The sequence below is a fragment of the Rhinolophus ferrumequinum genome, chromosome 22, assembly GCF_004115265.2.
Source record: "Rhinolophus ferrumequinum isolate MPI-CBG mRhiFer1 chromosome 22, mRhiFer1_v1.p, whole genome shotgun sequence".
In the NCBI taxonomy this organism is placed as follows: domain Eukaryota; kingdom Metazoa; phylum Chordata; class Mammalia; order Chiroptera; family Rhinolophidae; genus Rhinolophus; species Rhinolophus ferrumequinum.
In genome coordinates, this window is record NC_046305.1 from 14,306,055 (window position 1) to 14,321,777 (window position 15,723).

General features: G+C 42.5%; 1 protein-coding gene across 1 annotated transcript in view; it reads left to right on the forward strand.

Annotated features, from left to right (window-relative positions):
* Positions 1 to 15,723, forward strand: part of RGSL1 (regulator of G protein signaling like 1) — a 46,652-nt gene that overhangs the window by 11,423 nt on the left and 19,506 nt on the right. Inside the window, exons 7-13 of the mRNA XM_033092720.1 lie at positions 782 to 1,749; positions 4,337 to 4,399; positions 4,821 to 5,043; positions 7,972 to 8,079; positions 10,798 to 10,900; positions 13,607 to 13,800; positions 15,217 to 15,334. Coding sequence (XP_032948611.1) covers positions 782 to 1,749; positions 4,337 to 4,399; positions 4,821 to 5,043; positions 7,972 to 8,079; positions 10,798 to 10,900; positions 13,607 to 13,800; positions 15,217 to 15,334 — 1,777 coding nt within the window. The remainder of the gene's footprint in view (positions 1 to 781; positions 1,750 to 4,336; positions 4,400 to 4,820; positions 5,044 to 7,971; positions 8,080 to 10,797; positions 10,901 to 13,606; positions 13,801 to 15,216; positions 15,335 to 15,723) is intronic.

The following is a 15,723-nucleotide window of genomic DNA, read 5'->3' on the forward strand; positions in this document are numbered from 1 at the left end:
TGGGCTTATCTTTTGGGGAGATTTTCTAGAACAAACCATAGCTCACAGGCTAATTGAAGTCCATGTAGCCTGTGAACTAAGAATGTGTTTTATATTTTTAAAGGAGACTGTGCAACACAGACTGTGGCCCATCAGGCTTAAAATATTTATTAGCTGGCCCTTTACAGAAAAGGCCTGCCGACCTCTTCTCTAGAACATCAGGTTCATCCAAATTTATTTATTTATTTATTTATTTATTTATTTATTTATTTATTTATTTATTTATTTATTTATTTCCTGAGGAGGCATTGCTAACCCAAACACAAATGTGTTCCAGAAGATTTGCTCTTTGGAAGCACTCACACTCTCCTCTATTCATAGAGATCATTGAGTACTGATGACATTAAAATCAAGGCTAGTAAGGACTCCTCGATCCAGTCCAAACCGTTTCCTCCTGTCAGATCTGCCCCTGAGAAATCCCAGTCAGAGCTCCACGTGTCCTTTTCTTAAACACATTTTCTCGTGCCTTTTGCTTTTCTTTATAATCACGTTCAATAGTCTATAGAATAACTTGAAGTATCCCATAAAATGACTTCTTTCTATGGGGAAGAAGGAAAGTCATCAGAAAAAGGGATCACTCTGTGCTGAACGAACCCTAAAAACATGTCCATGATATATTTGACCTGTTCACAGCCCTGGATTGCATGAGGCATGAAGGAAATGCAATCCACAAAAACATTTGGAAGAATTAAAAAAGCCTCACCACATCATGTTCATCTTCGTCTCTCTGTATTCTTTCCAGAGTCCCTCCTGAACCTCACCACCTGGCATCCCAACAAGTCAACCACCAGGAGGGAGACCCTGAAAAACATGCAGAAAGTGGCTGTGTTCAAACTCCAGAGCTATTGGCTCCCCAACTTTTACACCCATGCCAAGACGACTTTAGCTAAGGAGGAGTCATGCCAGGGTCTGATGCAGGAATACGAGACTCGCCTGTGCAGTGTTTGCTATACCCACGTAGGGGGGCTCCCTCTAAACATGAGCATCAAAAAGTGCCACCACCCCCAGAAGCAGTACTCGAGCAGGAGGAGCAAATGGAAGATGCGGCAGTTGATAGATCATGCCTCTCGGTCTCTAGAGTTGGATACCAAGCCAGATGCCCACACTATGTCCCCCCAGGAGATGTGTCCTCAGGAGAAGGTGGTTATACAAATGGCTTCCCTGAAAGAGGCCTCTTCGAAGGACAGAATAATCGATTCCCTGGAAAAGGATATGTTCTGTGCCAGGAAGTCCGACGTGAAGATGAAAGCCAAGAACCACCTCCACATGGAGGGCCTCTTTGAGCCAAAGCTTTCTACTCACCTGAGGACTGCGACCCCCATCATCAGTCACTCCCCCCAGATGACAATCAAGAAGGCCCTCAAGCAAAACCTTTCCTTGGGGTACACCCACTGGGCCTTGTGTGCGGACATCTATGCAGGCCGCCCCTTCCGGGACCACCTGAAGAAGCTGAATTTGAAAGTGGAAATCCAACTCCTGGACCTCTGGCAGGACCTGCACCGTTTCCTCGGTGTCCTGGTGACTAATAAGACGAGCGGGAATGCCGTCTTTCGGCACATAATGGGCAACCGAATCTGTGAGCTCTACTTGAATGAGCAGATGGGTTCATGCCTACCACTCAAATCCCAAACCACTGAAGGCCTGAAGGAACTGCTGCCTTTGGGGGTTATGAACCCCTGGATTCCCAGAGCCCAGAATGAGATCTGCCAGGTAGGCGATGCCTCACAAAAATGGGTTAGTACCTGGAGATTAGGTTAAGACTGACCCCAAATCCTACTTGGTCATTTACGCTAAGTTAACGATAGAATTATCCATAGAATCCTTCACATAGTGAAGAATTGGTTCATCTCTTAGGAGCAAGCTGTACAAATTCCCAACAACCAGCCAAAACTCCCAAGTAGAATGGAGGTGGGGGAGTGGTCAGTATCCCCCTTTTAGTCCTTCTTCAATTCCCCCTTATGTGGAGTCTCCCAAAACCATGAACCTCAGAGTGTTCCATTGAGGGAAGTCTCAATAACTCTGTCCTAAACATTATGCATTGAAATGCAGGGTCTTCTTTTCCTATACTAGCCATCAAGGAAATAACCGGTTGAAAAGTGTTTATTCTTATCCCAACACATTAGATAAAAGCATGAGACTATCCTGAAGCCTCGCATGAAGTAAGGCCCCTAGCTTCACTATAGTATCAAGCTCTTGGCAGAAAACAAATGGCAGAGTCAAGTAATAGATGAGAAAGCCCAATAAAAGGGACTACAGACAAGGAAGTGGGCATGACGGTAGGGAAACCACACAGGACAGCGCAGAGATCCCAGGGCCACTATGGGAGGGTCACCTTTTTCATTTCTAGGCCTGAGGAGTCAAGGAGAGAGATTAGTTACCAGAACCAGGAGAGAAAGAGCTGTATGGAATGGAACACTTGGCAGGAGCTGTAATTGTCAGTATGTCAGTAGAAGGTTACAGCCAGTCCACAGTGATCTGCATGGGAGCGATCGGGGGGATAGATACCCCAGGCTCACTCTATTCCTGCTTTTCCATCTTCTGTCAAGATTCCTGACTGGATCAACCCTACCAGAGATCAAGGGAACCTCTTGATATGGTCCGTACAGGTTAATCTCCCTCCCAAGGCATGAGCAGGGTGAAGAAGGGTAGAGAGTAGATGTCAAGGGACAAGTGGATATGAACAGCAAATTATGTAGTGCATTATAATATAGTTACTTTATAGAGCACATTCACGCCGTTATCTCCTTGAGGCGTCTTAGCAACTCCAAGAGGCAGACAGGGTAGTGTTGTTGCTACTGTCGTGCAGTTGAGGAAAATGAGACTCAGAGAGGGTAAGGGGATTAGCCCAAAGGCACACAGCAGGCTAGTAGAGGAACCAGGGTCAGCACCCAAGAGGACTTGGTTCTAAGTCCAACACAATTTCCATTACATCATAATTACCCAGGGTTGGACATCTGGGTAATCTAGGACCACATCAGTCCAATGGATCCACAGCCAAAGCTGTCCTTTGCACAGTTCTTGAGTAACGGAAGCCCAAAGGCCCCTTTGTGGAGGCATTTAGACTGGGGCTGTGCTTCCTGGATGAGCAGATCTGGACAGCAAAGCCCTGTGCCTGGGCCTTGGTTTTCAGCAAAGATAGTGGAGGTATTTGTATATAGATGAGACGGGCCTCGTACGGTTTCACAGATGAAAAATCTGGGTATCATCCATGACTCGCCTTTGCTTCACACCCATGTCTAATCTATTGGTGAATCCTGTTGGCTCAACCTTAAAAACATATCTGGAATCTAGCATTCCTCCACTCGCCTGTGACAACGACTCTAGTCCAAGCCAAATCGCATCTCCCCTGATTCCTGCAATGGCCACCTCACTGATGCATCTGGGTCTGTTCCCTAGCCGTCCGCAGGCTCATTTCCACACCGGCCGCAGGGATTCTGCCAAAACATAAGTTGTGTAATTTAACTGAAAATTAGTAAAAGGAAGTCAGTGAGGACCTTGAAAACCGATGGCTTTCTGTCTCCAGGAAAATTCAAAGTCCTCGCTAAAACTGACAAGGCCTCCACGGCCTGTCCTCCACCTCTCCCCTCTGGCTTCATCTTCAGGGTTTCCTGAACTCAAAAGAAAACTCATTTTCCCTCCTCTCTGCTCCCAGAGAACTTTGTTCACACCTCTTTGGTAGCATGTGTCATCGTGCCTTTCACCATGCTAGTAAGGGAGCTCCTTGAGAACCAAGGTTGTCGCATATTGATCTGTCTGGCACGTGGGACACAGTAGAACATATTTGTCAAATCAATCAATCAATGAATGACTGTGAGAGAACAGATATATAAACCTAGCTAAGCACCAACCCATAGGTTTCTGTTATTGTTATTGTTGTTTCGTTGTTTGTTTGAAGGTAATGAAATATTCTTCACAAGTGGGTAAGGTCCTCAAGGGGGAGATATTAAGTGGGAGATGGTTGGTTTTCAGGTCTATGTTGAGCATCAAATGAGACAGTACTTTTTGAAGGGAACAAAGAAGTATGAGACGTCAAATAATTGTCCTTCTGTAAACTGTTGTATTCGTCTTAAGTAAGTATCAATCGCTCTTCTCTGAGATTCAGAGGCTTGGGCCACCATATTCAGAAAGGCAACCGAATGCCCCCTGGTTGGCCATAGCTCATGTGTGCTGTTCCATTATATTTCCAAATTAGAGAATTCAGAATCTGGAGCCTACTCGTCTCCTCCGTAAAATTAGCAGGAGAGATGCAGCCAACTGAGCACCTCCTCCTGACGCTTGCGTCGTGTTTGATTTTCAGATCCTCAGCCCCTGGTATGATGGGTTCCTGGATGAAGAGGACTACTGGTTTCTCACTTTTTCAGTAGGACGGGCTTTGAGTTGGGGAGGAATCATGAGGTTGAGGGGAGAAAAGAGAGTAACTGCTCTTTCAGAAGCTTTATTTGTTAAAGTAAATGACATTTTGGTTTTTTCCCTAGAGGCAACCCGGTGGTAGGGGGAGGTTGACATGGTCCCCGAAGTTCTAAATATAAACCTCTCAAGGAAAAAGACTCAAGTGCATAAGATGACTTTGAAGACGTTTCATTCATATAGAATTTCTCCCTCGTAGAAAATGTGTTTCATTAGAAGTGGAAGGGGAATGGTGTGTCAGGGAGCAATGGTTCTGAACAAATTGAAAAGGATCAGCCTATGTCTGTGTGACAGGAGGAGGCGGTGACAAAAATCTGGCCTCTGGTCTAGTTCCTGTAGCAAATATTGCTTGCCCTCCTCCCCACTTCTCTTAGACTCAAACCAAGTACCTCAGGACCAAATGGCATAAAAGAGAATCTATAAGCCAAAAAGAGAACATTCTTCTTTATAAGAGGTTTGAGGAATCGCTGGAGTTAAGCCAGGGTTTGGCAAACATGGAGGACATGGATTCTATGCAGTGGCAAAAGATCGCTACCGAGGACCTCAGACAAGGTGGCTCTCTCTGGGTAGAACTGAAGTCTCCAGTGTTTCTGGCAGGTAAGGGCCATCGCCACTGTTTTTCTGACCCTTACACGTAGGCAACTGAGAAAGATTAACATTTAACATTTCGTGATCATTTACTACTGTGTGTCAGCTGCGTGCAATGCAAAGATGACCTCATTTGATCTTCGAAATAACCTAGGAGGTAAGGCCTGAGACAGAGAGGATAAGTGACCTTCCGAAGGTCACACAGTAGGTGGCAGAGCCAGGATCTGAATCCAGACTGAGTGCAGAGGCCCCTGCTGGCTGTGAAGGGAGCCAGAGCACCAAGTTTGGCCAGACTCCTGGTCCCCAAAGCATCACCACAGCTGAACTGAATACTTCATTTCGTGCAGCCGATAAGCTTAGTCCACCTCAGCACTCATCCCCCAGAATCGGGTCCAGAGCATTTTTGTGAATATATTTTTGACAGCCACCGTCCTCCCCCAACGTAACACACCAGCCCCCCAGACAGGCGTGAGGGGGCACAGGCTCTGCTGTCCCAGAAGTCTGGGTCATATCCTAGCTTTACTAGTGTCTGTGTAAACGTGAGCAATATATTTAACCTCTCTTTAAGCCCCCGTTTTCTCCTCTGCAAAGTGGGAAAAATAACAGGCTTGTTGTGAGATGACTGGAGATCAGCTATGAAAGCTATGTGCACAGTGTTTGGCAGTAGTACGAGTCCGGTACATGTTCGCCACTCTTATTCTACGTGAACAAGCTAATGCTGTTTGCTGACGCAGTCAGAGTAATGCCGGGTTTCTCAAACTTCAATCCACAGTAAATATATTTGACTTCAGGGCACCTATACCTGTACATATGCGCGTGCATATAGACCAGACCAAACTGCGGCCAGTGGGCCAACTGCGGTCTGCGATCCATTTTTTTATTGGCCTGCAGCAAATTCCAAAAATATACTTAGTTTACTTAAATAAACCAGGTGAGGCAATACGTACTTCACCTCGAGTGAGTGGCCCGGCTGTTTGTGAATTTTACCACATATGGCCCTTGGTGGAAAACGTTGAAAAAAGTTTGGCCACCCCTGAGAAAAATATTTTCACAAACCAATACTTGTCCTTGTTACATAAGATGATGCACTCTAATATTCTCTATTCCATTTCATTTTGTAAATGCTGGCAATGATTCCATTTCGTTTTTGACACACTGTAGAGTCGTGACCTACATTTTGAAAAAACGTGGGTAGGGTAGGAGTCGGCTAGAGCTCTGAAATTCCAGTTCCACCACTCACTCCCTCTGTGAACTTAGGCAAGTTACCTCCTCTCTCCGAGCCTTGTTTCCTCATCTACAGTTTGGGGAAAACGGCCCCTACTTTTGCAGGCCTGTTGAGGGGACTGGAGGTACTGCAAGCACGGCAAGCAGATGCTCAGCAAGTAGCACTTGTTAGATTACACTAAAAAAATGTAACACTCAACTCTTTTAAAACTTTGACGCACACGCCATATACAGAATGAGGTGCCCTGGATGCCTGCCCCTCGGAGCCATGCCTGGGCAGGAGTTATTTAAATGGATCATGAACAGGCCCTCTGGTGTACGTCAGGGTTTCACCTTCTCTCTAAGTTCTGAACCGCTCCCAGAAATCAAGAGAAAAGTGGAAGAAAGAGTAACTGGTAAATTTCACCGCACATCCACTGGGCAACAGGCATTCCGTTGGGGGCCATGGAGTGTCATGGATGGCGAGGAACAGTGGGAACCACCCTCCACGGAAGCGCCTCCCCCCTCCGTCCAGCACACATCATGACTTTCTCTACCATTGCTCTTTCGGAACACAACTATGACCTGATACAGGTGCCACCTGTGTGCATTGGCCCAACCCAGGGCCCTGACTGCCGGGTAGGCGGGTGCCTCTGCTCAGACTGCACCATAAACTCACAGAGCACAGAGCATTCTAGAATGCTCTCTGCTTTCACCTGGGGAAAATTTGTCCCAGGGAGGTGAAAAGACTTGCCCAAGTTTGCTCAGCAAGAGAGAACTAGAACCCTGGATCCATTGCGGAAATAAACCACTGCTCTTACAACTTATAGCCAGATGATGCCCTTGGCAATAATGGTGACAATGGCAATGCTGGCATACTGGGCAGTGCACATTTGTGTGTCCACACCCTCGCATTCCTTCCAGACTTCACCAGTATAACGTCAGAAAGCGCGGGACTGCCCTGGACGGTTCCAGAGCAACCCTGTGTGACTAAACTTACTTGAAACCATAGAACTCCAAACCTAAATGAACATTTTCACCTGGGTAAGAGGTGAAATGTGGCTACTCTGCTTTCATTTCCTAGTACCTGGTGAAAACTTCTCTTGCTGTGTCAGCCTCGCTGTCTTACCTCAGTTTGGATACAAAGAAAAGCGACTCCTTCTCCATTCACCATGCTTGACTAGAAACAATGTGTGGCTATTTCTAGAAAACATAGTTCTCTCTCAAAGGACAATTATGTGCACCTATTGATCATATTCAGATATATGAGGTGTCAATTCTGAAAGTAATTCCCAAAGACAGAGCCAAGAAGAGAAAGCTCCTTGCATCAAATTCTTTGAGGCAAAAGCAGAATGCTTGAAATACATTTGCAACTGCTCCCCACAACAGATGGCTGCTTGGGAAAGGTTGATATTCATTTGGATTAATTACTTCTTGTGTCTGTGTTAACAATTAGTGCCTTTTTCAAAGCCATACATATCTCAGTTACCCGAGTGTCCCCTCAGGCAGAAAATCTCCATGCGTCAGGTGTCCCCAAGGAGGGCAGAATCCTCGCATGGGGGGTGGGGCATTGTATTTCCTTCTAACTTGGCCTGGGGAACTTGTATTCCTTGTGTACACACATTCTGTTAAAACACTACTTAACATTTCAAAGGCAACACCTTCAACAAAAGTATATGAATTTTGAACCCAGAGTGGACTACTAGAATCTCCCCATTTTTCCCTACTTGATAGACACAGAGAAAATGACCTTTGAGGAACTCTGCTATAAATATCCAAAGATGGCCATAGAGAAGATCAGTGATGACTACAAAATATATTGTGAAAAAGCACCTAAGACAGGTAAGTGTTTGAACTCACAGAAAGATTGGAGACAACCAGCTAAGGGAGAAACTCCAAACTCAATGGATTGTAAGCCAAAAGAGGAACCATGCCCTGTTTGAAATGAGGAATAGTCAGACCATGTCTGTTTTTTAATCCTACAAAGCTATAAGAAGGCATCGTGAAAATGAGATGCGATTATACATGAATGAGGAGGATGATGAAAATTGTTCCTTACTACTTTCTTACCTAGTTATTACTTTGAGGTTTTACATAATGCAAATTTGTCTTCTTCGAAGTGTCCTGGAGTCAGAGATGTGTGAAAGGAGGTTTGTTGGGGCGTGTGCTTAGGTATAACACCTGTAAGGGAATGAGGAATGTAGGATTGGACACACACAGGTAGACGCTGAGCTGCGAGGCAGTTGCAAAAAGACCTCAGCAGATCCCAGAGGAAGCTCTAAAGCCAAGGTGGCCCTCCAGTTGTCCCTCATGGAGTCAAGGGACCTTTGTACCTCCACATTGACTTATATGGGATGTGGCTCCCCTAGGGAGGATATAACCTTGGGTAGGGCAGTGCCCTTTCATGGCGGCAACTCCCAGAATGAGTTTCAGGACTTCTTTCTTGCATTTATGACTTGATGTACTTTGTTAGTTGTAGGAAAATTTCAGTTATTATCTCTTCAGATATTTGTCGTGCTCCGTTCAATTTCTATCCTCCTTCTGTTAATCTTACCACACTTATTTTCGACATTTCAGCCATATGCCATATGTCTCATATGCTTTATTCTGTATTTTCTATTCTGTTCTCTTTGGATCTTACTCCTAGTTCAGCAGTTCTCACTTCAGCTATGTATAGTTTGGCATTCTACCCATTTATTTATTCTTAATTTTCCACATTTCAGTCATTAAACTTTTTGTTTGGGGAATTTCTATTTTTTTTCTTTTTATGAAGTTCAATCTTTGTTATATTTTTTCCTCTTTTAATTCCTTAACCTATATTAATAATAGTAATTTTAACGTTCATATTTGGGTTTCCTGTGTGTATTTCAAATGTCATATTTTTTCGCCTTGGTTTTTGGTCAAATCTTTTTAAATACCGTGTTATTTCAGCTTTATCTGTGAACATTGTCAGTACAAATTTGTAGAAATAATGTGAGGCTTGGGTGATGGTTTTTCCTCCGGAGAGGGTATCATTTACTTCCACCATGCACTGAACTAAGAGCATTCAGAGAGCTTTAATGTATTTAGGGTTTGGGTTGGTTCAAAGCCAGCGTTCATTCCCTTTAATGGATGAGCTGGCTCTGGTTTTCCTTACTTTTTGGGGTCCTATTTGAAAGGCTGGGGTGCTTCTCTTTTATTGTTTTGCATTTTTGCCCTCTTCTGCCCTGAGAGTGTGCCAAATTTGCTGTATTTCTCGGTAGCAATGATCATCATTGTCAAATACTTTGGAAGTAAAAGCAGTGCCCAAAGATTTTTTTGCCCATTTTCTAAGTGCCTGTGGCCTTATCTCCTGTCGTGTTGTGGCTTTGACACTGCAGATGCCTCAAGGGCAGCATCAAGTATTGGTGGCAGCTTTACCTTTCTGGTTTTTAACCTTCTCTTTATTTAGAATCGCTGTGTTTTTATTTTGTTTTGTATTAATTTCTTACAGGCTTCCTTCTGAGTTTAAAAGTGTGTTATTTTTCATCCAGCATTTCTAGGTGTTTTTTTTTATTGGGAGGTTTCTTGGGTTTCTTTTGGGGTTCTTTTGATGTCTAGTCTTCCATAGCCTGGATTTTATTTTGTCACCAATTCAATTGCATTTATCGAGCTCCATTATATATTGTTTTCGATCCTTTTTGTATGCTATCTGTCACTGAAAGTATTACCAAACCATACAAAAATTTCCTGTGGAGGTACATTCTATTTAAGAAATAGTTTAATGCATTGACTATACACCTAGGCCACGTTCTAATTTCTGGAGGTGAGATGAATAATATACCATCCCCCCCTTTAATGAGTCGATAGTCTATATTTTCTTCTATAATATTAACCTCAAAGGGCTTTTCAAATAGTAAAATCCTTAGACTTTATCATTCTTCAGCAGTAATGTTTTAATATATTTTTTGAAATAATCGTTTCTGAGTGGCAACAGGGAGCCAGACACCCACTCTAAATTGTGTACGGTGTGGTAGAATACCACTTGAGAAAACTGCAGTGGAATCAGGGTCCGCAGGAAAGAGAATGGTTTTAATTAAAGCAAGAAGAGGGAGGGAACTCTTAACAAAAAGATCAAGAATCTGTGAGAGTTTGCTGATTCCGAAAGAGGAGTTCCAGAGGGCAAGTGGAAGGGTTTAAGATGGGACAGCAGAGGTGTATCCAGGGGGACTGTCATGTGGAGTATGGTCCAGTAAAAATGGCTGACTGGGGGATCAGCACCAAAATGACATTTGGTGTTGAAATGATAGGGAGACGTATGATGGACTTGGTTTCAGCAGTCTTCTAAGGAAGGTAGGCTGTAGCCCTAATTGCCAACAGACTTAAATAGCACAGCCTGGACTGATATTAGTGTCAGGGATGAAAATCATCCCTACGTCTCTTCTTAGCATGAATGGACTGAGATGACAGCAGTTGTGGGGACTGTGGTTTTCCCACATACCCTTAGTGTCTAGTAAATGTCCTTGCTACTTTGCTCCTTATTCTCTGCAATGTTCTTTGTAACATGGTGTTGCCCAACTGTGTGATTTTTTTTTCCATTAGATTTTACAGTGAAAATTGTCAGAGAACCAAAGATACCTTCACCCCCTGTTAGGAAAATGTCTTTGAAAAGGACTGGCGTAAGGAAGCCTTCGTTACGACCCAGGTAAGACACAGGATCTGGCTACAGCAACGTCTCTTGGCCTAAGCTCTCTTTAATCTCAACATGTGTAATGCTGCACTTATTTTTCTATGTGTAGGTTTCCATACTCTTTTCCGTATATCACACATACAAGCACAGGCATACTTTGTATTTTAAATCATTGTTTAGTTTCTCAGATTGGCACCATGCAATGTATATTATACAATAACTGTTTCTTCATAACAAACTAACATGAACATCCTCTCATGTCAGTGTGTGTGAATCTACCTCCTTCCATAGTATGGATGTAGCGTGATTTAATTAACTACATCTTTTTATGGGCATTCACATTATCTTTCATTTTTCATTGCTATCAATAGTCCCACCATAAAAATCTTTTTACATGTATCCTTGCCTATTTGTGTTTTTCTGGATTCTGTACTTCTGTAGTAGCCTCCTAATTAGGAGTAAGTAAGTTCCTTACTTCATGTTTCCCCCCTTGTAATCAATTGTAGAGTCAGCCTCTGATAAGGTTTCACTGCTCGGCAAAGACTCTGTCACCCTTTCTTTCAGGAGTGCCCACTCACCTTTCTTTCCATTTACCTTAGTGCTACCTCTATGTAAAAAGTTCTCCTAATGTATGTCTTCTATGACTTCCCTCTCCTCTGAAACACTAAATCCCTAAGATACAGCACCAAGCACTTATCACATACTAGTTTTTACTGTTCTTTATTTTTCACGTATGTTTTCTACCTTTTTGACTGTAATTTTCTTGTAAGCCATGCCATTCATTCAGTAATTCCTTGTTTTATTCAGTAATTATCTATTAATGACTCACTATATGGAAAGTTCTCTTCTAGAGGATAGAGAAATATTAGCACATACAAATTCGGTAGTCAAGGTCACTGGCAGAATATTTGCATATAGAAAGCTCCCAGAAGTATGTTTTTAGTTACCGTTAACATTCATTGGGAGTGATAAGTCCTCTGTCTCTTCTAAATACTCTAGATAGATCTTCCACCCTTTCAAGGAACTGACATTAATCCCCGAGGTTCAGTCATCTATCCCGTTTGCTGTTCCAATTTGTACCACCCATCGCTTTCCACTATGTCTACAGATATACCTGTTTTCCACGTTAGTTGAGTATGAGTATCACAGAAGTCTTTTCTAAATCATATATTCACAAGATCATTAAATTCTAGAGGGAATTTGCAGGATTATATAGTCCAGTTTCATGTCCTCAGTTAAAGCCACAGCAGAATGGCCTAGATATACCACAGGTGCAACTCTCTTAAACCTTGTCCCTAGCCCTCGTTCAATGTAACAAACAGTTATGGACCATACACGGTGTCCCAGACATTCTTTGGGTGCTAATGATACAAAAAGAAAAAAATAAGAGATGGTCCTTGCCTTTAATCTAATACATACTAAATAAACTACAAAGCTCGCCTTCAAATGCTACTGTAAAATATTAATTAATTACTATGAGAATATTGTGGAAAGAGGAAGTTTTGAGTGAGGATTCGGAAAAGTCAGAGCATCAGAAGAAGCTCTGATCTGCATGTAAGAATTCAATTGCAAAGAAATGGGAGTATTTTGTTGGTAGGGCTAAACCTTCCAAACTGGAGAAGTGACACAAAGATATAAACTCAGAAATATGAATGTGGTATTTAAAGAGCTGAAAATAGTTTGGTGGTATTAAAGTGCAGAATGCATGGGGAGAAGGGCCGTAAAACATAACATTAGAAAGCTAGACCGAGACCAAAATAACTGAAAGAATTCTTGAGTCTTGAGTGAATGATTAAGGAATTTGTATTGATTAAATGGTAATAAAGATTCATAGGGGTTGTTGGAACAGGAGTAGCAAAAATATCTATTATATGGATTTTAAAAATATTACTCTCACAGAAAAAGAAAAAGTATGAGGAGTCAAAAGACTCAGAAACAGAAGACGGAAATAGTAGTTAGAAGGTTGTTGCAGTTTTTGGACAAGTGATCTTAAAGGCTTGAAGTAAACAGTGGAAATGGGTATATAAGGGAAGATACAGATTTTGAAAACACTGAAGATAAGGAGTTAGATTTCTGGAACAGTGGAGTAAGAACCTCCCAAATTGTCTCCCCATAAAAACCATGATAAAACTGGACAAACCTGTCAAAAAATTTTAGAACTCTATAAATTATATTACCTAAAATTTCAGTTAAAAATATTATGGTACCTTACCCCCACACCCCCAAAGAAAAAAAGAATACCCACAGGAAAGTATGGCTCGTACACAGAGGGAAAAAGCAGTGATTAGAAACTGTCTCTGATGTGATTCAGATATTGGACTCACTAAAGACTTCCACATAATATGTTCAATGAACTAAAGGAAACCATGTTTAAAAAATTAAAGGAAAGTATAATGACACTGAAAGACTGCCAATTAGGAAGGGGTTTGAATCCACAATGTAAAAAGAGTGTTTCCTTAAGAAAAAAAAAAAAAAAAAACTATCCCCTTTAAAATACCTCTCTGTCTCCTCTATTGGGGTTATCCAATGATTGGACCAAGCTTAGGATGGATCCATAAAAGTTTCTCTCCAAGGAAACAGAGTAATCAATTCCTTCATCTTGATCTTCACACACGGTGAAGACCCCCAGCCTGGGAGAAGCCCTTCCCCATGGCCTAATAGGAGCAGAACCCATGGTCACCATCCCATTCTCTCCACCAATGATGCCGTTTTGTTTTCCAGAAACTTGGCAGAAGTCCTCCTAAATCCTCAACACTTGGAGTTTTTCAAGGAGTTCCTCAAAGAACGGAAGGCTGATAGCCCATTGCAATTCCTGATAGCCTTACAGAAGATTAGCACTGAGACAAATGAAAAGAATTACAAGTCTCTCCTTGAAAATATAATCAATACTTTCTTCCATGGCAAAGTCTCTCCCGGTATGCATCGTCTTCTCCTGATACTGTTGGCTTCTCCCTTTACTACCTTCTCGCGTCTGGAAAAGAGCCTGTCTTAACGTGAGCCCCCTGAGAGAGCAGAACAGAGCAATGGCCACACGAGGCAGTATTGAGACAGAGACGAAGGGGGACCATGAAATCCGAGTACAAAAATAAGTCCCACGTGTGTTACTAGTAAAAGAAGCCGAGTGCAAGACACTTGCACTTGTATGTGAAATACGCTCATCTATCCTCTCATTTAGCTTTACTCAACCCTGAAAATAGGATTTTATTTCATCTTTATAAGGTATGGATCAATAGCTCTATTTTATTAATGACGAAGGTGAAACAGAGAGGCTAACTAACTTATCCGACTGGTGGAAGTTGAATTTAAACTCAGGTCATTTGACCTTCAAATCAACTAGACTGGAGTTAGATCAAAATCAAGAGCTAGCTGTGTGCAAAACTGGAGTGTCCATCACCCATAAGATGTAAAGAGAGCTGTACCAGGAAGGAGAACTGTATCCCTGAAAATCCTCATAAATTTTGTCTTGTTTTCTTGCCTAAGGCAGGAGGGTAAATCTGACCCCTGTAAATTCATCTTGGCCAGAAGCAGATGGTGCCAGTAAAGTACTGAACTATAAGTCTAGAGGGAAACAAAAGGGGGTGGGCACGATCCCATCCTGGGGGTAAACACATCTGTAGCAAAGTCCTGAAGATAAAACCTCCTATTTTGGCACAGATGACCAGAGGGACTTGTTTTTGGCTTGTGGTAAACCAAGATCAGGTTATAGATTTTATAAAAATAGAAAAAGAGGTAAAATGGGCAAATCTTTATTTGTAAGAAATATTGATTTGTTAAGTCTCGGAATATCATGTTGTGTATATTGTTTTGAATGAGCTGGAAGAAAAAAAAGAGTATGCAGATCCGGAACCTGGATAAGTTTTCAAGTCTTATGAATGAAAACAATAGTCTTTGAACACCTGGAGAGTCATGTTCTTTTTACAATCCTCATCTGCAATCTTGGATTCCCCATCTCTCCCAGCAATTTAACTTGAATCCTTTGTCCTATTGCTCTCTTCCTAAACCCAAAACTTCGAAGTCGCCGCAGAAATGAATCTCTTAACCATTTCTTCCCCTTTAATACACTTACCCTTGAAATTTCAGTGGAAGTAAACCAGGACAGGATTTGCTCTACAGATAAACTTGCACGTAACATGCCAAAGATGCTTTTGAGATTGAACTAAAGGAAACCATGTGAAACAAATTGTGGCAAGCTGAGCCTAACCAGATGGAGAATAAGGGACTGTAAAACTCTAAAATGAAAAAAACACAAAACAAAAACCACCAGCTGCCTCAGAAATGGTAGACAAGGAGATGATGGCTTTCTCTCTCTCTCTCTCTCTCATGTTTCTTAGAAGAAGTGCTGCAGTGCGATGCCCCTATTATCAAAGAAATTGGTCAGATGCATCATGTCAGCATGCCCTCCCTGGTAGTGCTCCAGGGCTGTGTAATGAAATCTCTGGAGGCAAAGTGGTGAGTATTGCCTGGAGAAGGTGGTAGGCCTTTCCAGAGCTGCTCATTGGCCCCGGAAAGCCACGTTATTCCAGGAGGCTCATAATTCATCCACAGAATTTATTGCCAGAGCTTCCCTACAAAAGAAAAGCCACTTATCTTGAACCTTCTTACCTGTCTTCTTACCTACCTACCATACATGCACACGCGCACGTGCACACACACACACTTCTGTTCATTTGCCTGAACAAGGAACAATACGATATTGATCAGGAAGGATAGGCTGACATTCGCAAAGGATTGAAATGGTAAGCAGGGTGTTTTTGAGTATCTCCCCATTCCCCACGTCCCACTTCAACTTCCTCCAAAAGCTGAGCTAGGTTTGCCGGGACTGTTCCTTTTTACGTGCC